The sequence below is a fragment of the Pocillopora verrucosa genome, chromosome 14 (assembly GCF_036669915.1).
Source record: "Pocillopora verrucosa isolate sample1 chromosome 14, ASM3666991v2, whole genome shotgun sequence".
In the NCBI taxonomy this organism is placed as follows: domain Eukaryota; kingdom Metazoa; phylum Cnidaria; class Anthozoa; order Scleractinia; family Pocilloporidae; genus Pocillopora; species Pocillopora verrucosa.
In genome coordinates this window covers 20,388,831-20,413,755 of record NC_089325.1, presented here as the reverse complement: position 1 = coordinate 20,413,755, position 24,925 = coordinate 20,388,831, and the positions used below count along the sequence as shown (strand labels likewise).

Genomic DNA, 24,925 nt, shown 5'->3' with positions numbered 1-24,925 from the left:
CCAATTGGCAGAGATTTTTCAGCATTTAAGCGTCGACAAGCTTCGCACACGGTGCATATCACGAGAGGCAAGTGACAGGTTAAAATTTGTGGTATTGACAAGCCCGCAAGACACTCCTGCCATCCGCAAGCGATTTTAAATTTCTGTCTTCAAAGATTAGTTCTGACCAGGATATAATTTGATTTTTTTTTCTTTTGCGATGTGATTTTGAATGAGGTGACATTTCAAGCATGTTCTTGAGTTTTGGTAAAGCCAGATAATATTGCATTATAAAAGGCAATATTTTCTTCTATGTGCTGTTTTCTTTGTTTTTTAAGCGATCCTTCGCTACTGGGGCAGACAACTCCAGATACGTATTTCTCCAGAACGTCGTTAGGTATCCTCTTTCCTCTCTATTTTGGTGGTATTTTTAAGCTCTGTACGTTTTTTATTGAATGTGAAGCGCGTCGGATTTATTTTTGGACACGTAACGCTTCTCCTTCTGTGAATCCTTTCTTTACGCCACGTAAAAAGTGGGCCGGCACGACTCCTGCCTGGCGTTGAGTTAATATGAACGAATTTCTCCGCAGTTGCCCGTATGTTAACAAAAACACAAAAACAGAGGCGTTGTTGACAAGGATCCTTTAAGATGCTACATTAAAATCATTCCTCAAGCATTGAAGGTTTTCTTAAATTAACCTTACAAAAGGCTTGAAAACACAAAAATCAAACCAGATTTTAGTGGTTCGTTTTATACTTAAACTACCGTTTTGACTTTACTGATTTCGCTTTACTTAAAAGCCCTACGTACGTAAACATTGTTTCGTGCTTATTATATTGTCAGAAATGGAATTTTTGCGTAAAAAACAAAAGTTCTTGAGCACGTAACCAATGCATCCTCTTGAGAATATTGGAAAGCACGAAAAATTGAAGTAGGTCTCCCCTAACTTGGGATAGCCCTTTTTTAATGTCAATCAAATACCGTATAGAGTATTTTCTCCACTTGTTTCTATTTTATTTATCCATCTAAAAGTCTTTTAGCTCTGTTCCCTTCGAGTAGTTGTCATCATTTACTCTGTCGGGGTCTTTTTTCCTGTAAGAAAAAATTTTAAAAAAAAACCCCAATTTATTACTAACTCAAGTAGAATTTTTGATATTAAACAAATACAGTTATACCATGCACAAAATGTAAAAATAAATGGCTGACACTTGTATCTGTTTGGTAGAGAGGCACCTGCGAGATTCTATATTTTACACCAGAGAGCAAAGATAGTTACTCTCCAAAAAGGGAAAAAAAAGTGTGTACATATATATATATATATATCTGAAAGTTGGACAAATCAATGAGACAACTTTTCTGTGACTCTGAGTTTCACAATTACGCGATCATAAGACAGATTTTATATATATATACACTTTTTTTTTTGATGTTCAAGGTAACAAGGGATCCCCATTCAGTCAGCGACCAGTAAGTCATAGCTACCTTTACATCTGGTTTAACTTTAATTTATGAAATACCTGTTCTCTCACCGAGTCTTACCTCTGCTTGTCAAACTCGAGTCTCACATCATCTCCAATCAGCGTAAACGAAGCCCACTCAGACATTTTGGTCAAGCCGTTTTTTCTCATCCATTTCGTGGCCTGATGAAGGGATTCACTGGCACTTTCTCCTTTATCGAGGTGTTCGTAGAACCGACTCATCAGCTGCTCTGTTGCTGAGTCTGGAATGGCCCACAGCGCAACCAACACCGAGCGAGCACCGGATCCTAAGAACGCACGGGCAATTCCGATAACTCCCTCGGCTCTTATCTCTCCACTTCCACTGTGACAGCAACTAAGTACCACCAGTTTAGCTCTAACTTTCACTCGTGAGACATCAGCCATCGTCAACATGTGGGCTTCCGGGGATGGGATAGCGTTTTGATTATTGGGAGTAGGAATGGAGGAGAGGGCAATTTCTCCTCTTTCGGCACTACCATGGGCAGCAAAATGTATCAGGCTCACTGAACTTATCCGCTCAAGTACCGCCTGCTTCGTTGCTTCCTCTTCAACCAGAGGCGGAACACCCACTAGCCGTCCGACCATCTCCGCTTCCTTTCTTGCACCTGGTAATGGCGGCAGCCAATAAACCTTGGGATTGCCTATTATCAAGGCACCAGTGTTGCTGTGATAGTCCTCTGGACTATCTTGAATCATCTTGAGTGTTGTCAAAGATGGAATGACACGGATCCTATGAGTCTCCGAGAGGTATTCGGCTCCCTCCTTTTCACTCAGTGCAGCAAAGGGAACTTTGTACAATCTGCGGTCAGGAACGATGATGACTTCAGGCTCCTCAAGCAAATCATAAACGGGAGCAATAAACATTTTGTAACACAAAGATAGACTTGAAATGACTTCCTTGTCCTTGTCCTTGTCCTTGTCCTCGTCCTCCTCCAGGAGTCGCAATCTTGCTGAGCTCTTTTGTGCGGGGGAGAGAGGTTGCAATTTAATCGTATTTAAAGACCGATCTTCATGATCTTTGGTGGGCAAAATACCAAGACTCCGGAAATTATCATCCAAAAATTGACTCAAAGACAAATCTTTGGGCAACCCAGCCTGAACTAGATTCTCTTTTGGTGATATTTTTCTACAGTGAAGGACTCCAGTTGTTTTCAAGATCCACAAACGCAGATGATTCCTAAAATAAGAAATGTACAGACAAGTACAGTTATTTTTCTTTCTTAAAATGTTCTCAATGCCAAACCAAGACTGTGGATTCGCAGAGATGTACGTTTCAACCGAATACTTCTCTGCCATCAAGTCTGATAGGCCTCTAGCTCGACCCAACTCCTCAACATACAGAGCATTCCGAGCATTTCCGGTGTCACAAAGCAGAGTACTGAGCAGCTTGTAAGGAAATATTCCTGAGTGCTCCAGAAATGATGTTTTGAACCGATCACTGGCGCCCAAGAAATATCTCAGCTTATCATACTTTTCAATGCATAGATGAAGAAACGAAAGGGCGTCTTTGATTTTATTTTGACATAAATACAAAAGGGCATAATCTTTAAGGATTTCGAACTCTCTCCCTCGATCTCCAATATCTCTTGATATGAATAAAGCTTTCTCCAACCATACTTTTGAAGCTTCATAATCTCCAACAGTTAGAGACAAACTTCCAAGGTTTGAAAGATCTGCTGCTTCCCCTGCCTTATCGCCAATTTCAGTAGTGATGGCAAGTGCTTCTTGGAAATGTTCTCTAGCTTCATCGTATTGCCCGAGCGACAGAAACACATTACCTAGGTTTCCGTAACATGATGCTTCCCCTTTTCTGTCGCCAATCTCAGTATTGATGACAAGCGCTTTTTGGTGATACTCTTTAGCCTTGTCGTATTGCCCAGTCGACTGAAACAAATTACCTAGGTTTCCGTAGTCAGTCGCCTCTCCTCCTCTGTCGCCAATTTCAGTTCTGATGACAAGCGCTTTTTGGAGATACTCTTTAGCCTCATCGTATTGGGTGATCGAATTAAACAATTTACCTAGGTTTCCATAACATGAGGCTTCCCCATCTCTGTCGCCAATTTCAGTTGTGATGTCAAGCGCTTTCTGGAGATACTCTCTAGCCTTGCCGTATTGCCCAGTCGACTCAAACAAATTACCTAGGTTTCCGTAGTCAGTCGCCTCTCCTCTTCTGTCGCCAATTTCAGTTGTGATGACAAGCGATTTTTGGAGATACTCTTCAGCCTTGTCGTATTGGCCGAGCGACAGAAACACATTACCTAGGTTTCCGCAACATGATGCTTCCCCATTTCTGTCGCCAATTTCAGTTCTGATGATAAGCGCTTTTTGGAGATACTCTTTAGCCTCGTCGTATTGGTTGAGCGACAGAAACACAGCACCTAGGTTTCCATAACATGATGCTTCCCCATTTCTGTCGCCAATTTCAGTTGTGATGACAAGCGCTTTTTGGAGATACTCTTTAGCCTTGTCGTATTGGTTGAGCAACTCAAACACAGTACCTAGGTTTCCGTAGTCAGTCGCCTCTCCTTTTCTGTCGCCAATTTCAGTTCTGATGACAAGCGCTTTTTGGAGATACTCTTTAGCCTTGTCGTATTGGCCGAGCGACAGAAACACAGTAGCTAGATTTCCATGACATGATGCTTCCCCTTTTCTGTCACCAATTTCAGTTCTGATGACAAGCGCTTTTTGGAGATACTCTTTAGCCTTGTCGTATTGGCCGAGCGCTAGAAACACAGTACCTAGATTTCCATGACATGATGCTTCCCCTTTTCTGTCCCCAATTTTAGTTTTGATGACAAGCGCTTTTTGGAGATACTCTTTAGCCGTGTCGTATTGGCTGAGCGACTTAAACACAGCACCTAGGTTTCCATAACATGTTGCTTCCCCATTTCTGTCGCCAATTTCAGTTCTGATGACAAGCGCTTCTTGGAGATACTCTCTAGCCTTGTCGTATTGGCCGAGCGACAGAAGCATAGTACCTACGTTTTCGTAGTCAGTTGCCTCTCCTTCTCTGTCGCCAGTTTCAGTTCTGATGACGAGCGCTTTTTGGAGATTCTCTTTAGCCTTGTCGTATTGGCCGAGCGACAGAAACACAGTACCTAGTTCTCCATAACATGTTGCTTCCCCATCTCTGTCGCCAATTTCAGTTGTGATGACGAGCGCTTTTTGGAGATATTCTTTAGCCTTGTCGCATTCCCCGAGCGACTGAAGGAGCACTCCAAGGTTTCCGTAACAGGATGCTTCTCCGCTTCTGTCGCCAATTTTGGTTGTCACGGCAAGGGCCCTCTCAACATACTCCTTTGCTTTTAGGTTTTGGCCAAGTTTATAAAGCATAATTCCAGACGCTCTGTATAAGTCAAACAGTTTCCTGCCGTATCTTTCCGCACTTATGTAGTCAGAGATATGACGATGAGCGCAGAAAAGAACTGTGTAGATATCGCTGTAAAACTGTAGCAGTACTGAATCAAATTGGCCTTTGCTGTTTTGGTCGGTGCTATTTAGCAAAATCAAACATTCGCTGCATATCTCAATGGCTTTCTGAATGCGGTCTGAGTTGAGCAAGAACAGTGCAACGAATAAGGCGATGCTCATGGGAGCTATCATGGCTTCTGCTGTTATATTTCCATTACCATCCTCTCCTGTTATCAGGAAAACTTTTTTTTTAGTAACATAGTACTAAATGAGTCGATAATCTGGATTAATAACGAGTCACTACAAACAAGAACACACAAAAGCGGGCTGGGTCGATTACACCCGGAAACTATTTGTAACAAGCTGAAAGTGTTAGAATTCCCAATATCCACTTCAAACAAAAATTAAGGGAAGAAGTCGGTTTGTTATCTTTCATTTCACTCAAGTTGTGATTTTAGCACGACATGACATGACTTTGAGGTCACAGGACAAAGATAAACAAAATGGACAGCATTTATCTTAACTTTTGCTATGAGAACTTTCCTCATGCACAGTTTCTATAAACAACATTAATCAACGGGGGTAAGTTTTCAAAGAAACTTTGGTGAAGTATTTAAAAACTATTTGTTACCAATGTAATGACAATGTAAATTGGCCATCGTAATGAGTTTCTGAAGCTGACGTTTCGAGCGTTAGCCCTTCATTAGAGCAGTTGATAATCTTCAAGAATCAATGATGATGTATTGCCAGTATTCCACAAAGAATCTGGCAAAGAGTGGTCTGCAGTATCAGCATAATGCTTCGTTTTTTAACTGCGTTTTTACCGGCCGTCAGAACGTATTTACAATAATGCCCATTGGGATCAAGCTACATGCATACAAGTTTTAAGCGTTTCAATTCTTACGCTAACAATTCGTATCCCCAAGCGGCCATGAAATATCCTATAACAACAACTCTCCGGAACATTTCCCGAAATTCCACAATATGGCATGGAACATTTGAAAATATTGTTGTAGCAAGTAAATATCAAGTAACGAGCTAACTCATCAGATGAATGTCACTGAAAAGGAATTTATCCTTAGCTTATGAGAATGATGAACAAGATGTGAAGCCACAGAGGTTTGACAAAGTCCGGCTTTGTAACGAATTCATTTCATCCGGTGGCGATTTTTGCACAACATAACATGACTTGATAGTCACAGGACAGGAAACGACTTAAAAAAAAAAGATTATAAACAAGATTGTAGGAAATCAGTCTAGTAACGTTCTGTTCCTAAAAGAAATTACATTACATTTCTTCGTTAACTTTCAGCGTCATACGCTGACTTATCTTCCCACGCAAGACTTTGACGCTTTAACAAGAAGTAAACGAGGTCAAGTTAAAAAGTAATGTATAACCACGAACTCTTACGCCGCGATTACCTTATGACATCAGCACTGGAGTAAATAGATTTGCTTTAAAAAAAAAATAATAATAATACCGTAATTGTCAAAACCATCATTTTCTTCAATTTTGATTCTTCACAACGTGCTATGCAAACATAAAAATCGGGAAAGCATTCATAAGGCTTTCCCATGAGACCGTTGCTTCTCTAGAGTGACTAAATAACGATAGGTGATAAAACCCGAGTACCTACAAAAGACCTTTAATTGTAATAACTAAGATGTTGACCTCATAGCTGATGCTTTTGAAACAACAGAAAAATTCAGTTTTGCCAACAATTCTTAACTTGCGCTGTCACAGTTTTTTCGGGTATCCCCACGTTTTGGGTATCCAGACCACTTCTGTTTTGGGTGTCCAGATCAGTTCTGTTTTGGGTATCCCCTCTTGGCTAATACTTTGAAAGTGAAATTGCAAAAATAATGATAGTTGGGAATTTTCCCAACATTCCAAACTGTTCGGTCAGTCGGCCAACCCTTTCCGTGACTTTTTTTTTAAAGTAATGGATTAAAACACAAACATTTTAAACATCGTGAAGGCATGCTAAGATATTAAAACCATTCAATACGATTCTAGTTCGTTTAACACCTTTTAAAAGAAACGTAACCTTTTTGGTCAGAATTTCAGTCTTGATTAAAATAACACTTGAGAAGTTTGTCTGATGACGTAACGGAACTAATAGAAATTGTAATTTCCCCTCATATCTTATTTGTGGTGGAATTTAACCGTAAGTTAGTCAGAAATAGAAAGAAAAGCACAAAAAAATCTCCAGCTTTCATTTGGATTTATTGTATAGCGCAATAGCACAATGTAATCAATTTAAAGGCAAGGGTAAATATGCGTACTTCCAACTAAAAAGTAAGTGTGGTGATCCACAACGTGACTGATTTTACACTATTAATCATAACTATTACAATTTCCTCAAATGTGACTGGTGCATTGGCTGCATTATTTTTCAATAGTCATTCTGTTCAGTTGTGATCGGACAATATAATCGCACAGTTGGCTGTAATCGGACAGTTGAAGCAGCATCATACTAAGTCCGCTCAGCTTAATCCACCAATCACGGAATTAATCCTAATAACCATGACAACAACACTTATCTTGAAAAAGAAAACTGGGGAAATTTCCAAAATGGAGTAACTTTGTTACTTTACACATTGTCTCCACCGGAGATGTTTGTCCTGAATGTATTTGTTTTTTTTTTCGGAAATTTTTAATCACTCGTATGATTACAGACTGAATTGGATTTCACTCGGCCCTATTACCATAACCAATCATAAAAATTGCAATTTATTCGATTGTGAGTGGCTTAAAAAAACTCCTATTATCCACTAATTCACTTGCCAAGTTGTTATCGAACAGTTTGTTATCCAAAAAGTTTGTTATCGGACAGTTCAATAAGTCAATCACATTCAAATTTGCTGTTTAAATCAACCAATCAAACAATCGAACGATTTACGCCTCCTTTGTCAGTCTTTTAATGCAATTTTTTTCTTTTCTTTCATAGCCAAGCTGTTCTTCTTTTGAGGAAATTGTAAAAATTTATGATTAATTGGTAATAAGACTTTGTGTCGTCCAGTTCAGTCTATAATCATACTCGTGATAAACAAATCGGACTACCGCTGCGCAGTCGTCCGACTTTGCCATCAACGTATGATTACAGACTCCACTCAGTCCTATTACCGGTACGTGTATGATCACACTGAATTCAGGTAAGTTACTTAGTTGTTATAGATGATGAGAAACCGGGTACCTCTCGATATGTTAAAAAAAATATTTAGAAGAATCCGTTGATAACTTGACTTAGAAAGACTTCAGTATGTTATTGGACAGCAAACCTGAATACGAGATTCGCAATGAAGAATTACACCAGCAGTTAGAAAGGCTATGGAAAGCATACGCTGAAAACACAGAAGTAGAGACCAAAGTTTGCGAATCAGTCGAAGATAAGAGAGCCCTTAAGATAATGGGAGGGATTCTGCAGCAAGTCGATGAACACTTTCAAGTTACTTTGCCCTGGCAACACGACCCACCATAAAAACTAAACAACAAGGTTATGGCAGAGCAAAGAGCTCTGTTTTTGAAGAGGTGTCTTTTATGAAGGGTGAAGAATTGTCGAGGAAGTATCGGGCGACAATGACAAGACTACATAGAAAGAAGACATGCAGAAAGAATTCCTGAAGAAGAGTTGAGCACAAGGGATAAACGAGTGTGGTACCTCCCTCACTACCCAGTAACGCATCCCTTAAAGCCCGTGAAAGGTGAGGTTGGTTCATGATTGTGCAGCAAAGTTTGGACTAACATCACCAGTAGTTGCTGACATAGAAGCAATGTTTCGCCAATTCCTAGTGGACTCAAAAGATTGTGACACTTTTTAACTCTTAAAAGATTTTTATGGTGGCCGAATGGGTACCTGACAAAGGAAATGGAAGAGTATCGAATGGTGAAACATCTATTTGGTGCTACATCTTCACCAAGCGTTACTTATTTCTGTTCTAGGAAGACAGCCTAGTTTAACCAGGAGGGGTTTGATGCAAAAGTAGAAGCGACAGTAAGGCGCAGCATGTATGTAGATGACATGATGAAGTCAGCAGGTGCCCAAAGAAAGCAATAAATTTAGCATTTCAACTGTGCAAGTTGTTAGAGGAAGGCAGTGGTGGCTGCGATCCGAGAGTCTGAAAGAGCCAAATCTGTGGTTAATGTATAGCTTGAACGACTTCCTACAGTGAGTGCCCCTGGCCTCAAGTGGAATACAGAGAAAGACAAGTTTGCATGGAAGGTATTGGAGAAGATACTGCAGCTAACGAACCAGAGACCAATAACACGAAGAGGGATTGTTTCAGGTGTTGCAAACACTCAGTAGAAAGAGTTTGGGCAGGGATGACCCAACAGAGGAAGATGACAAAAAGCAATGGAAGCTATGGCTAGACGATCTACTAAAGCAGCAAGAAATGCAAGTACTCCGCTGTTTCAAGCCCAAGGGATTTGCTGAAATTAAAGAAGTACAACTACACCTCTTCTCAGAAGCTTCTCGTCAATGATATTCAGCCGTCGCTTATCTCCGTTTGAAAGATGTCACCAACCAAATTCACTGTGCATTTGTCATTGGAAAAGCAAGATGTGGTCTCATACATAAAAATTTCAATTTAAAGATTGGAACTGACAGCCAGTGTTATCTCCGTAAGGCTCTCCAGGATTATTCGAGAAGAATTGGACATGACAGGAGACCAAGTTTACTACTTCACTGACTCAGTTTTCGTGTTGAAGTACATCAACTTTGTTAACTCGCACGTAAGCGAAGCACAGAAACTGATCTTAGTAGGGACTATGATGTTCAAATGTTAAGTCACTCACTGAGTCACTCTGTGTAGACACTGTCGTAAATAAGTTACTTTGATCTAGTTTTTTTTGGTTCGTTCATCTCGTCACGTGATGTAAAAGAAACATTTGCCCTTGGATTGAATCATATTCCCACCAATTTCAGTCTCTCATCTTTTTGTGAGTGAACGTTAAAAGCGAAAATTATTTGTGTACATTCTCTATGTTGGAACAGTCTGAGGATTAGTGACAAGTCCTACAAACTTTAAAGCGAACTTGAAGATTATCCGCAAATGGGCGAAAAGGAATGACAACGGAATTAATTGTAGTTTTAAAACAGTTACAATTGGAATATAATAAATCAATTTTAAGAAAGCTTATACTGGTTGTAAACAGATAGATACCAAATGACAATGACATAAAAGAAAATTAAATTTCTAACAGTTTTGGTTTTAATATTCAGTTTTTTTCTACCTTTGTTCACATTTTACTTAAGTGATAGAAAATTGTGCCTGATTTAAACTTAAATAAATAATTCATATTTGAAAATCATTTTATATCGAGCTCAGAGGTAATTTCAAAAAGTGTCATTGTTACCAAGAATTTGTAGCAGGATTTGTGATCGAACAAGAACTTCTGGTCTTTCTAATCGCATGAGGAAACTCAGAAAATTTCTCTTTCCAGTGTCTCAACTTTCTTAAGACAGACAATTAGGTAACCGGAAAAAGAATAGAAATTAGAAAAGAGAGCCCCTTCATAATTAATAATGAAGCTCATTGATTCAATCAATGAAGAAGCTTGAAGAAGAAGCTTGGTCATATCATGTATTATGAAGTATGAAAGCTACCTTTTCTCAAAGGAAACAAATTGCTGCCATATGTCATGGCCTGACTCGCTGGTTTATTTTTGAGGCATTATTCGCTTTGATTCAAAAGAAGGAAAATTGCTGATGACTTCCTTTACTACAGAAGACTTACCAGTCCCCCCTCGGCCAGTCACTAAAAAGCTATGACCCTTACAAGCCAAGCATACTATCTAAAATTGGAAAATCCATGGAAATCAGAATAAATCAGAAAGGAATAGTCTACAGTATAAGTTCTAGTTTCACCATTCTTAGTTCATTGATTTTCTATATCAGCTGTCAAAATGCATTTGCAATGCAGACCCTTGGGATCTCTCTATTTTATTTCTTATTCACGAATGATACAAGAATGATTAATGAGAAAATTGCTCTAGTTTTCTAGAGAACTATTCGACAGTTTAAATAATCTACCGTCCAAAGTGTAGGCCAGGCCAAATATAGACTTTATTTCTCTTTTTTTTCTCTACTGGAAGTTCCTTCGCTCTATTTCATCGAAACATCGTTCTTTTGGTTCATTACCATTTTGTTAAAGCGCAAAAGATGATCAAAGATGTAACTCAGTGGTAATTTTACTTTGAATCCTGATTCGAAGTTAGCATTCCACGAGTTTTAAGCGTTTAAATTTTTAGCCTAATAAGAATGATAAGCCTCTCGCTGCAGTGTACATTCCGCAATATGGCAACATTTGCAAAGATTGTTTATTTTAAAAGCAATGCGCGCATTTATCAGACGAATGTCCGTGAAAACGAATATTTTCTTAGCAGATGAGGATCATTCATAAGATGTGAAACCCCAAAGGTTTGACATGACCGCCTAATAACAAATCCATTTAACTTCGGTGGCGAATTTTATACAGCGCCACACTACTTTAAAGTGACAGGACATATTAACCGAGAGAACAGGACTGATTCATTTCAGGCTTTGCCATTTATTAAAACGTTATACTCATGCAAAATTACTTTAAATAACAATATACTATTACTATTTACTTGGTAAATGACAGAACGCTGGATATCCTTCTACTTGCACTTACCAAGTTGTCGACTTCGTGCTTGATGCTTTTGAAAGTGAAACGACAGAAAAGACTTGAATGAAAGACAGTTATGACTTTTCCTTACATTTCAAAACCTCCGCTCTTGACCTACCTTAACTGCGACCATTTTGTGATCCAGGTGAAAACGCAGACTTTCATAACATCCTGAGGGCCTATTCAGTTAGATTTTAAAACCATTCTTCTATCGGATTCTGTTTCCTTTTCGACATCTTAAAGCATTTGTAAACCTTTAGCTGAAATCCTAATAGTAATCTAATTCACAAAAGTCTCCCTGATGGCCGGCATTTAACTGTGATTTTATATTATTTTGTTAACTTGTGGCTACGCGATACATAGAAATGGGTTTACTGTGGAGAGTCTGATATGCAAATGTTCACTCGCTCACTTACTCACTCAGGTGTAGACACTGTTAAGAATAAGTAACTTTGACATCGTTTTCATGATCGAAACAGAACTTACGGTTTTACTAATCACGTGAGGAAACTCGAAAACTTTTTTGTTCCGGCCGTCAAAACGTATATGTAATGAAACTCCCCAGGATCAAGCATCCTTATTTCTTGTTCATGAATAATACAAGACATTTTTAAATGTCTTGCTTAAAAGCTTGAATTATTTTCTCTAAAAAAACTGTCGAAGGGGAAGAGATGCGGTGAATTGACTGCGAAGCGAATCATAAAAGAGTAAACAAAGGTAAAGGTTCAAGATGAATAACCTAAGCTTTCATTTTTGGAACTTTGGAGATCGATTATCCCTTTTCAAATCAAGGGCGAAAAGCTTGTATTAATACCGATCAAATTTTCATCTGAGAACCTAAGATAAATATTTTGGTATTATAGCTTTTTGCAGGTTTGACGTCGGAGTCCGATATATATATTATTTTTGCCTAAGGATAGATTGCTTTTGAAATTCATGGCAAGGTGAGATATTTCACCACCTGAAATTGACTGTTATTAGCGCTCACGTTGTATGTGAAGTCTTACATGCAGCGTTGTAAATATTATTATGGATCAGGAATTGCAGACCTATCACGGGGACAGCTGTCTGATTGGTTGATCGGGACGATAGATTAAGGCGAGGTGTCACCGTGGGGATGGAAATAACAGTGATGGCAAAGCAAGCTTAAAACGGCAGAAATCGCCTGAAACTACATTGGACACACAAGATGTGTGTAATTTTTATTGATTTTATTTGTTAAATGTTAATATCTCGAAATATTTATCATTGTAAATCGACCATATTTCGTTCCCCATTCTATTCTTTATAATGTGCTCAAACTCTCAACTGTTCCTCTTGTAACTTAACACCGAGTCACACAATCCGTGACACTGATGAATTAACCGTTTGCTTTTTCTCGAGACGTGAACTTGGACCCCCTCTGCTGACATCATTAAAGGATATCCTGCATTATGAATATGTCTTAACATGGGATTGATTTTAGTTTTTGATCAAGTGATTGTTGAAACCATCCGTTTTTTTTTTTAATTAAACAATGCCTAACAATCTTAACTAATGAGGCTGAAACATATTGTATAAAACCATAACGGTTGGAAGAAAGCAATTTATATCAACGCTGGAGATATGAAGCAACCGTTCAATGGAAAAGTACGCCTATACTATGTAGGCAATAACATTGAATTTAAAAGAGTCTTAGGTTCTCTGAGAACTGAATTAAAACATCTCTCTTCGTGAGTGTGCAGCGTCGTGACTTATCTTCTTGTGCGAGACTCTGGCGCTTAAACAGACCAAAAAAAACAAGATTAATTGATAGTATGCCCGTCTATCGCGTTCTATGATTTTAAACAGTTAGTGGTTATATGATAAAATGCTTATTGACTGAGTTTGGTTGGGCCGAACGGGAAAATATTGGCTCTCGGTAATGAAGCAAGGACCTCACTGCGCTCCTACCACTCAATCAATAAAAACACAGTATTTGGGTTTTGTACGGCACACTTTTATCACTAATAATGTAAATGAACATGAAAAATGAAAAGTGTTATTCTATAATAATGGGGAACGTCAAGCTTAAGTGTTCACTCCTTGAAAGGTTTGATTTACATCACAAGATTGGTCACGGTACAAATTAAGTTTATTTTTTTAAAACGATAACCTATCTTTGCGTGATAATCGACTCATTGTCTTCTTGAACTTTTCATTTTCTAGCGGGTGTAATTTGTATGATCGAAGCCAGAATTGCTAAGAAAAAACTTGTGACTGTATTTCGGTTTAGCACATCGCACTTTTCTCACTAATGATTGATTTTAGCGTCCAAAAAGGAAACATCTTACTCTGTTTAACTGAAACGTCAGGCTTCAGTGTTCACATTGGATTTGCTTGACGAGATCGAGAGTACAACTAAAGCTTCTGTCTTTAAACAGTAAGTTATCTGTGCGTGAAAATTGACTCATTGTATTCATGAACTTTTCGTTTTCTTGTGAGTGTGATACATGAATTAATCGTTTGCTTTTTCTCGAGGCGTGAGCTTGGACTGCCCTGCTGACATCAGTAAAAGACATTCTGCATTATAAATATGTCTTGATATAGGAATGAATCTAGTTTTTGATCACATGATTGTGGAAACCATCAGTTTCTCGAATTACGCTTATATTATGTATGCAATAACAGTGAATTTGAGAAAGTTTCAGTTTCTCTAAGAAAATTAAAACATCTCTCTTCATGAGCGCGAAGCGTCATAATTTAGACTGTGGCCCTTAAACAGACAAAACAAAATTGATTATTATTAGTTCGACCAGCTCCCAGCTGGCTTGTTAGCTCAGTTGGTAGAGCGCTGCGCCGGTATCGCAGAGGTCACGGGTTGAAATCCCGTACGGGCCTGAATTTTTTTCAGGTCCTATTTTCAACTACTAGTTCAGTAGTGTCCTTAGCTGAGAGGATCTCTTAAATTCATTTCTTCACTACAGTGCAAATATATGAATTTCATATATCTAAAATCATTATTCATCACTTGGATGGTTTATTTGGACCCATCATATTAATCAACTCCTAGCTGGCTTGTTAGCTCAGTTGGTAGAGCGCTGCACCGGTATCGCAAAGGTCATGGGTTCAAATCCCTGAATTTTTTTTTCAGGTCCTATTTTCAACTTCTAGTTCAGTAGTGTTCTTAGCTGCGAGGATCTCTTAAATTCGGATTACGGCGTTTAGAAAAATATGTACCGTAGAACCCGCCGCTAACATCGAAAATTAAGTGAAAAGTATCTCGACCATGAAACGCTTATGTACAAGAAGAAAACGGAAATTCAATTCGAATCTACCGCGATCTCGGAATCAGTAAACGATAAAGCCTCCTAAAACAAAGTCAAGTTACAAGCTAGTGCAGATCATAGCCCACTAGAAAACCACGTAATGAAGCACTGCGGATTTCCTATGATATCAGCGTGGGACAGTCCACACCATAAATAGTGGTCTGAATTTAGATTTACGATCATCAGTTTCTCAAATTGAACGATACTATATCACCTTATTTTAATTAATGGGGATAAATTGTGCGGTATAGAGCCACAGAGATTTGAAAAAGTGGCCGTAAAACCAATATATCTCACTGTGGTGACGATCCAATCGCGTCATCAACCGCTCTAACGAAGGGGTTAACACTCGAAACATGGCATATTGCAAACATAAAGATAAAAAAAGCAGTTACTTGGGTTTACCATAAGACCCTTGCCCCTCTACAGTTACTAAATAACCAAAACTGATAAAAACTGAGTGACTGGAAAAGATTTTCAATCGCACTTACCAAGATGTTGACAATGTGGTTGATCCTTCCAAAATGAAACAACAAAAATAATGAATTACCCTCCCAACCTTCCGAACTTCCACGGTCACAATGTTTTAGGTATCCAGATCACGTGTCTTTAGGTTATTCCCTTCCCCCCTCTGGGCTAATCGAAATAAAAAGGAAGAGTTTTAAATTGCATATTTTTTGTGTGCTCTTATGTCCGTCTATCGCGTCCCATTTAGGTTGAAATTTTCAACAGTTAGTGGTCATATGATAAAATTCTTATTGACCGAATTTGGTGGGGCCAGTGGGGAAAATATTTAGCTCAGGGTCAGTACAACCTAAGTTTCTTTTTTTAAATGCTAAGCTGTCTTTGCGTGATAACGAACTCATTGTCTTTGCGAACCTTTCATTTTCTAGTGAGTGTGATTTGCATGATCGAAGCCAAAACTACTAAAAAAAACCAATTGACTGTATTTCGGTTTGGCACGTCACATTCTTATAACTAATGATGGTTATAAAATAATTGAGAAAGTTTGCACGCTCTCATAGGTCAACTAGTTAGTTTAGATGAGAGCATGTAAACACAGCATGTTTGGATGTCAAACTTTAAATGTTTGTCGGCGCAATTTGAAAACATTTCAAACTCAAAGTTTTTCCAATACTCACAAAGTGATTTCAAATAATAAATATCGGAATTGGAGAAAAATTTGCCAATTTTTGATGTGGGGTTTGGCTACTATGCCCCTCCCCAGTGAGGAACCAGAAGGAGGAAAAAGAGGGACTAGCGCTTTGCCTGCCTTTATGATCATGAGCTGTACGGCCTCGTCGAGGGAGTTCAAAGTAGTTGATTAATTTACCTTACTCGGCCAATACTGTTCCAATGCTGGACTCACGCTTAAAGACCAGTTGTTATTTGTTATAAGTAGGTCCAAAATTATCGACCAGTTGCCTAAATTTAGATAGATTTTGCTTTTTGGATGTTTCTCGTATATCACTGGCTGATTTTCACCTTGTTAAGATATCACTTTTTTACCTATATATTTTCCACCCTTCTTTAAGATATCCGTGCTTATCTGTTAAAGTTAACAAATCTTTCCAGCTTTTGCATGATTCAATTCTGATCTATTCAGATTCACCGTAAAAGGAAATATTTCAGTCACAAAACAACTGGTTTCCTTGATTTTCCATCCTGTTATCACTGAAAACTTTCCACTTGAACATTTTCTTCGTGTATCTTTTTATCTTTTTTCCCTAATTGCTGCTTCCTGTTCTCTGTTATCACACTTAGCTTGTTTTGAAGCCAAAATAAAGATAAAAATACAAAACAACCACCGACAGATATTGGCTACGTAAGTGATTAGAAAAAAGGCTAGAAAACCGAAAATTACGAAGTACAGGTTATTCAAGGCTGCTGTTTCTCAGTGAAGGCGAGGCCGCTCTTTGATGAGGAAAATGGCTGTTGTTCATCTGTGTATTTTAGCGCTGTTTGTGGCTTCCACAAAGGGTAGTAGTATGTACTATATGTATTCCAACATGATCATACTCGATGGCAAAAGAAATTACTATGTTTTCTACAACTACAATGAGTCCGCGGACACACTGGAGTTTATGGTGTAAATCAGTTTAGGTTGGTTTCGGTGTTGCTGAAGTAGCATCAAATAAATATATGTTATTCGCCAGCCCACGGCCTCTGGCGGTACTCAAGACAGTAGGCACAGTTTTTCCCAATACGGACTGACCTAGACTGGTGAATAACATCTTCATTTTTTTCCTTAAACTTAACTAAATTCCTTCCAAAAGATCCGAATGATTTAGGGCTGTAATTACAGCAGGATCCTCCATAAATTGAGCAATATTTTGAGCGGGTAAATGGTAGTTAAAATAGAGGTGATGCAAATTAAAGAGAGATGCTTCACCAAAACATTTTCATGTACGTAATGAATAAGACAAAGGTGATTTAAAAGGCTTCCTAACAAACTTTGAAACATTATTTTTACAAGTATCTGTCATAATCTGACACATGTCAATCAGAGAGCGCGTAAGAAAAAAAGGGAATGTACACTCTTGAAAAAACAATCAAACTGGTTTAGTAAGGACTGTAACGACAATGTTTTCTTCAAAAACAGTCTATGATCTGACGGAAATTATTATTCACTCTCGTCGACGATTAATTCATGTACGAAGATTTACTGCTGCTCATGAAGTAGATGGCGAGAAAAATAATTGCAAGTAAATTCAAATTTTCTATTTTGAAGTTGTGAGAGTTTGCTCGCTTGTTTGCTGCAATGGCGTGTGTAAATCTAGTCTTTCCTTCACACAAATCTAAATTCAAGACACAAGGGGATTTAATGCGTATATTTGTTGTAGAACTGAAAATTTCGCTCGTCCTTTAACAACGAACAAATTGTCTGAGACAACTCAGATATTAAATGAATGAAGGTTCCATCGATTAATTCAATTTTGACCAAATACCTCACGTTTTAACTTTCTAGGTATTTTTTTGTGAAAGATTGAAATTAATTACAGACGGGTTTTAGGCCGCTTGTCAGCCAATTTAATGGCACTTTAGCTTATACAAATTAATTTCGAAACCAATACTTTATGTCAACCAAAGTGATTTGAGAGAGAGAAAAGAGAGGATTTATAAGTTAGTTATAGGTTTGAGGTAGGGATCAACGTCTTTGCCTAGAAATACTACCCGTCGGGAAAAACGGATACGGACCGCGCTAAGAACCAATCAGATTGCAGGATACGTTACCGTGCCCTCTGAGAAAAAATAATAAGGGAGAATTAATGAGAGAGAGATATGGAGAGCGAATCAGCATTTACTCAGAAGATTAAAGTGTTCCAACTCTAGCGAATGAATTTCGGTTCTGTACGTCACACTTTTATAACCAATGTAAAAATAACTTTTTTCATTCCTTTTAGCAGGAAACGTCAGGCTTCTGTGTCCATATGCATCCCTTTGGAAGATTTTATACCAAGATCGATACCAGTAGAACCATAGCTTCTTTCTTTGAACGATTAGCTATCTGTGCGCGATCATCAACTTTTCATAGACTGATATGGAAAACCAATCAGCAGTTTACTCCGCAGTGAATCTATTTCGGTTTTGCCCATCACCCTTTCACAACTTCAGATGGATTTGAGCATGCAAAAATGAAATATTTATTTCCTCTTATCAGAGAACCTTAGGCTTCACGGTCCCTTTATCTGGGTGTTAATCATGCTACAAAAAACTTTGGTGAAAGTTGGTTCAAAGCCAATGCAATGGGAGTTAACAGTATCATGAAAACAACAGCTGAAAAAGACGGTCTTGACAACTCTCACCTTACGAACCACAGTGCGTGAAAACGAATGATTCAAACGTTGAATGATAACGGTAATCCTCCAAATCATATATAATGCAGTTATTAGGACACAAAAATGTGCAGAGTATTTATAACTACAGTCATGTTTCACAAAAAACAACGGAAAAGTATGTCAAAAATACTGAGTGGCTCGACTTCAATATTTCAAACTGAAACACACTCTCTTGTCGAAACTGAACATAACAACAAAGTCCAACGCCGACAGCAGCAGAGCTATTCGGGGATGCTGTGCTTTACGGAAGAAATTTCAACATCAACTCGTCCTCGTCTTCAACAGAAGCACATAAACAACAAACTTATAGAGGAATAAAATGCATATTTGACTCTTCAGACGACGAAGACACTACATGAGTCCACCTTGACATAGAAAAAGTCAGCTTCGTTGAAAAGCTAAGAACTTATTTTTGTCAAGCTTTTCTTCCTTTTTGTTCAGGATATTCTTGAATGAATACTCACGAAAATTAATTATTATTTGTTGCTAATAAACTGTCATGCTGTAAGCTTAGTTAATTTATTTCAGTATTAAATTTTACCATTTCTAGCCTTGATTTAACTTGTAAGGCAATTATTTGTTATTAGATTTAACAGAGTTACTTACCAGGAAAGTCCTCCATAGCTGCCCACGATGTTTTTAACAGTTTCAAGATCCCTTGCGATGAAACTATCCCGAGTCCCACGTCTTAGAGTCCCACGTCCCCGAGTCCTAGTCCCCACGTCATAATGTTACTTTAGGTCACAGCCTTAAAGGCTTGATATGCGGTGAGAAACATAGTTTACTTATCAAACATGGCCGAGGCATCAGATGGCCGCACGTTGGAGGACAAAGCGAGTTGTACTCGGGTTTCTGCCTAGCACAAAGGAGATTTGTGGGAACTAAGTCTAATGCTGGAAAGGTGACTGAAAAACTCGTAGGTACGTTGTAATTGATATCGGCTTGTAATTCACCATGCACGAAGGGACAGAATCGTAATCGTTCCCACACTCAAACCGATTTTTAACGCAATTTCTTCCTTTCTCTTCCTTTTTTGTCGTATTCCTTTCCTTTAGCTGCACACAATATAATTTTTACGTTCATGTCGTACTCTAATATGTATCCTATATAAGCCCAATAAATGGATAAATATAAATTGTTTTGTTTGTTTGTTTTGGTTTGTTTTGTTTTAATTTCCTTATCTGTAACCTTCCACTGTTACACATAATTTGATATACTAGTCGAAATCCCCAGCCCTGTACCCAATATACATGCCTAAGTCTGGGGGATAATATGGTAAGATTTCTGCTCAGCTTCCTTCTTCATATGCATACATATCTTGGATAACTGAAAGAAAACGATGGCGAAAACAATAGATTACCTTTGTTTTACAATTGTATGGGGCTGTACGGAAATCTTGCCGAAATATTCAGATCAAACTTTCTGTTCCTTGAGCAAATATTGTCAAGGAATTAAAAAAAAAATAGTCACTGTTATTGAAATGCCTTACATTCTCTGTTGTTCAAGAAATACGAGCAAATAAGAGAAGAGTTGTTCGTCAGATTCCAGATGAGATTGTCAACGATCTTAAGCTGCAAGATGCTGTGAGACAGGTAAATAATGAGAAACTTCACATGACCCTGGGTTCACTTGACCCTTTAACCCCATAAGTGACCAGGACAGAATTTCTCTCTACAATATCAGTACAATATCAAGCAGAAAAGTGATGAGAATAAAGAAAAATATCAATTAGGGGATTATAAGTTGATCCAATATCCAACTTCTCAGAACTAACATCAAAAGAATTGTTGGGCAGACAGTAAGGAGAATTACTAATGAGATCTTGGGAGTAAAAGGGTTGAAAAAGTATGTTAATTACTTTAAAGCCCCTTTCAACAGTTTTGTTTTATAAAATCCAACTAGGTTCATCATTGGGATTTTCAGTCAGCAGACTGAGTGTGGAAAGAAATTGAAATGTGACTTCTTCAAGTATAAATGCATTGTAAGTTGCTCTCCAGAAACTTAAATCCTTTTCAGCATGTCATGATGTCACTGAGGCCTCTAGGATTGTTATTTAAGAATCAGGTCTTATTTTTCAAGTTTATTTTAATTTTGCAGTCTGTGTACTAAATTAACCATCCTTGTCCATTCACTTTTTTTTTGCATCTTTTTTTACATGTATTTGAAATGTGAGGCATTTACAAAGAGTGTGTTCTAGGTAACTGTTATTTTTCTGGAATGGTCATCATCAAAAACAGGTCACAATAGTTTGACCAACCAGCTACAATTCATTTTCTATATATCAGATTCTACACCTATAGAGATCAGAGTAAATATTACTTTCTGACTGAGGTAATTATTCCTTTTGCAACAGTTACCTCCTAACTACAATTTTGAAATCTTCAAGTCAGTGTGGAGGGGTTAAGAAATAAATGCTAAAAGAGGTAAATAAGCCACATTAGTTGTTAATTTTTGTTTGTTGCTTGTTCTTAGATAACACACTTGACTCCACCTTATAATGCCTTTCTCCACCCAAGTGCAAAGGAAAAAAGATGAAGTCCTTACTCTAGCCAAGTGGCCCTGATTCAAGTGGAGCTTATGTGGGTTTTCTTAGCATGAAGCAACAAGGAGTATTACAACTCCCCCCAGATGGAATGCTGGTCCATCACAAGGTTACTCCCCAGCATTTTATCTGACTTCCCTGACAATTGGCCTGTATCTGTTGATACTCCTAGGTAGAGAGAGGCATTGTAAGAATAAAGTGGTTTGTCAAAGAACACAACAGAATGACCAAGCCAGACCAGTACTTGGTCTCAAACCCAGACCCCTCCAGCCAGAGTCCAGCGCATTAACCATTATGCTACAGCATAATGGCATCTTCCATGAGTACAAAAGAAAGGGTGAGGTGGAAATGCAGTACTCCTTATCAATACATGCTATTGTCATTTGATCTTGTATGCAGACCTTGGCCTATAAATGTACAAAATGATAAGTTTCAAAGCACAAGTCAGTGTGCCATGAAAAAAAAATGAAAAAATATGATGTCATCTTCAACCACAATAGGCATAAATCAATGTCAGTTTCATGTTCTGTTTTTTTTTCTTTTTTTTTTTTTTCAATCATCAGAGGCTTTACAGTTCCCTGAAGGACTTCTGTTGTATGCTTGCACTATAGCAGACATTTTAGAAAGGTATTTCAAACCAATTCCTACCAAACTTTTATAATTATGTATTTGTTAGTTGTACACATAAATTGTTTGATACATTTCATATGTTGGAAGGATCGTAAAAAGTAGCAGTTGATAATTAGGATCATGTGTACTATAGGTGGACTCGGTCGACATATCGGGCGACAGTCGACCGATATATCGGTCGACTATCGGTCGACTATCGGTCGACTATTGGTCGACAATCGACCGACTATCGGTCGACTGTCGACCGACTATCGGTCGATAGTCGACCGATATATCGGTCGACAGTCGACCGATAAATGTGTCGACCGATATAGTCTTAAACCATCGATACTCGACCGATACATGACCGATACTTGACCGATACATGACCGATACTTGACCGATACTTGACCGATACTTGACCGATACTTGACCGATACTTGACCGATACTTGACCGATACTTGACCGATACTTGACCGATTCACGACCGATACTTGACCGATACATGACCGATACATGACCGATACATGACCGACACTTGACCGATACTTGACCGACACTTGACCGATACTTGACCGACACTTGACCGATACTTGACCGACACTTGACCGATACTTGACCGACACTTGACCGATACTTGACCGATTCACGACCGATAATTGACCGATACATGACCGATACTTGACCGATACATGACCGATACTTCACCGGTACTTCACCGATACTTGACCGACACTTCACCGATACTTCACTGCTACTTGGCCGATAATTCATTGCCCCCCGGGGGGAGGGTTTATTCCATGATAAAAGATATAAAACTCTAATAAGTAATATGATTACCTCATAATTTAGATGTAAATTGCGTGTCTGGAATCCAGTTTTAAATTTCTCTTGTGCCGGCCATAGCGCGTATCGTCTCTCGCAGCGAATTCCAAGTCCTTACAGCGGCGAAGTAACGAAGAGACCTTAGACCATGTTTTGTACATCTTACTTTAGGTATCAAAGCATATTTCTGCCCCTTTAATTACGATGCGTGTTCTTTACTTGAAATGAATTAGCTGTAGTGGTGGGTGTCTTCTTTTGAAAACATCTGTCTATCGTAATTAACATATCTTGGGTGAGACGACCCTTTAATGTGTTTTGTAAACCAATCAAATTGAGCATTCTTTCTTAATGAAGGGTCTTTGCTTTAAATACATGTCATACCTAAGTGCACGGTCCTTTACCCTCTCTAGTTTTTCAAGTATATTCAACCTATTGACTTTGCCTGTTACTTTCCGGAGATAGATGTGGTGTGAGAATTAAGGATCTGTGTTCACTTACAGTAGATAAAAATTATGAGATCTACAACGCACGATGTTTATTGCGTTGGAGACTTACTACACCCTTTTCAAAGGTTAGGTTATGTTTGGTTTTATTATCTGTGCTTCGGAAGCTTATTTCATTGGACAATGAATGGCATTTTAACTTTTTTTTCCGCCGCCGCTGTCATTATTCTTTAAAAAAAAGTGTCACCGTCTGTCGATAAAGAGCACACAATTCGACTATTTAAAGGGTTAAAAACCTCCAGTTTGAGACATGACGGCAAACGGGACGTCGGTAGAGTGAACTCGCAATATTTTCAGCCGCACTCATAAAGTTTTGATTTCTATTTCATTCTATATCAAGCGCGTGTTTTTAGTAAACGTCAAAACAATTCTAACACTGTTTGTTCCCATTGGACCGCGAGTAAGGAAATTTCATTTTCCGATGATGTAGTCTTCAACGCTGGTGTACTAAATGGTGGTGACGGTTGAAAATATAGATCGTATTAGGTTCCGTAGCTTTGTAAATCCACTTTATAGGGATACAACTGTTTCGAGATATTTGTCCGACAAAATGGAGCATTACTGATAACTGCAGTTTGTCATCCAAAAAAAAAAATTATATTCCAAAACTCAAATGGGAAATGGTTTTTGATCGCATGCATTTTAGCGAAAGCTTAATTGACTTTCTTTCCTTTGATTTGTAAAAACAAAGTAAAATACGAGAAATTGGACCTTTCTCGGAAACCTTCGATTTGTTTTTACTGCTCGGTGTATTCAAAATGATATAGATATAGAATGTGAACCGCGAAGCACCCGTAATATAAATTATAATTTATGTTTTTCATACATTATTTATACCAAATTTAGAGATTTTTATAGTTCATACATGTTTAAGTTCACTACTTTTGAGAGTCATGTCTTTTATCTTTGCCTGAAGATCTTTAAGGTTTATTTTCTAAAACAGGAACCTGTTTCAAATTTAGGCTAAATAGGTTCTTATGTAAAGGGGGTCTGAATTGATATTTTTAGGCTAACAGGTTCGTGAATTATTTATTCTTATTTAACAAATAGAGAAGCCTGGACTGTGCTCTGTTCTGTTATAAAGCACGCAGGAAGCGGCTAGAGCACGAAAGAAGTGTAGGGAGAAACACGAGACGTAGTCGAGTGTTTCTCCCCACTTCTTAAGAACAGAGCACAGTCAAGGCTTCTCTATTTGTTTTATAATAAAGAATCCGTTAAATTTCCCATGCATTACTTTCAATTTTCAAAACAAACTTTATTTCCAAAGCGAACAACAGTGTCGTGAGCATGCTCTATACTCTCATAGAGCACGCTACAATAAGCCAATCAGAATCCCTGTTAGAATGGTTCAAATAATCTGATTGGCTGTACAAGACAAAAGCTGTCAAAAGTGTCAAACCATCAAAGTTCAAAAACCATCAAAGTTCACAATCTGCGATAGTTTACAAACTAAAATAGTTCGGCAGGTCAAATTTAAGGCTTTTTCCTGAAGTTTTTAATACAGAATCTTGAAGTGAAATGTTCAGTGAACTTCAGCCGAATTATGGCTCATAAAAACACGCGAGTTTTTTCACATGACAAGGTAGAAAACAAACTGTTCAAGGCGAGTGTTCTTTAAATGAACGACAGCCGAATTCACCGGAACATGAAGGTCGCTCGGGATGACAGCGCCGCAAAACTCGGCTGCAGTGACTGAAGTGACTTTCCACTCAACACATCGGAAAGGATATCAGAACAAGCTCTTATTTTTTCACTCGAAGGGCGGCCGATGTAGTTTT

At 38.3% G+C, this 24,925-nt stretch overlaps 2 protein-coding genes across 2 annotated transcripts in view; one reads left to right on the top strand and one right to left on the bottom strand.

Moving 5' to 3' along the window:
* Window positions 1–939: 939 nt before the first annotated feature.
* On the bottom strand, window positions 940–19,289 carry LOC136278321 (tetratricopeptide repeat protein 28-like). Its single transcript, XM_066161844.1, has 5 exons — window positions 19,274–19,289; window positions 4,811–5,117; window positions 3,858–4,507; window positions 1,520–3,737; window positions 940–1,072 (listed from the first exon to the last, which is right to left on the bottom strand). Exons 1-5 carry the CDS (start codon window positions 19,287–19,289, stop codon window positions 1,006–1,008), a joined length of 3,258 nt encoding a protein of 1,085 aa, XP_066017941.1. The 3' UTR covers window positions 940–1,005.
* Window positions 19,290–19,414: 125 nt separating this feature from the next.
* The window catches only part of LOC131775708 (2-(3-amino-3-carboxypropyl)histidine synthase subunit 1-like), a 16,135-nt gene continuing 10,624 nt past the window's right edge, over window positions 19,415–24,925 (top strand). The window contains exons 1-5 of the mRNA XM_066161843.1: window positions 19,415–19,587; window positions 20,174–20,259; window positions 20,570–20,635; window positions 21,140–21,546; window positions 21,773–21,836. Coding sequence (XP_066017940.1) covers window positions 21,504–21,546; window positions 21,773–21,836 — 107 coding nt within the window. The 5' untranslated portion in view covers window positions 19,415–19,587; window positions 20,174–20,259; window positions 20,570–20,635; window positions 21,140–21,503. The remainder of the gene's footprint in view (window positions 19,588–20,173; window positions 20,260–20,569; window positions 20,636–21,139; window positions 21,547–21,772; window positions 21,837–24,925) is intronic.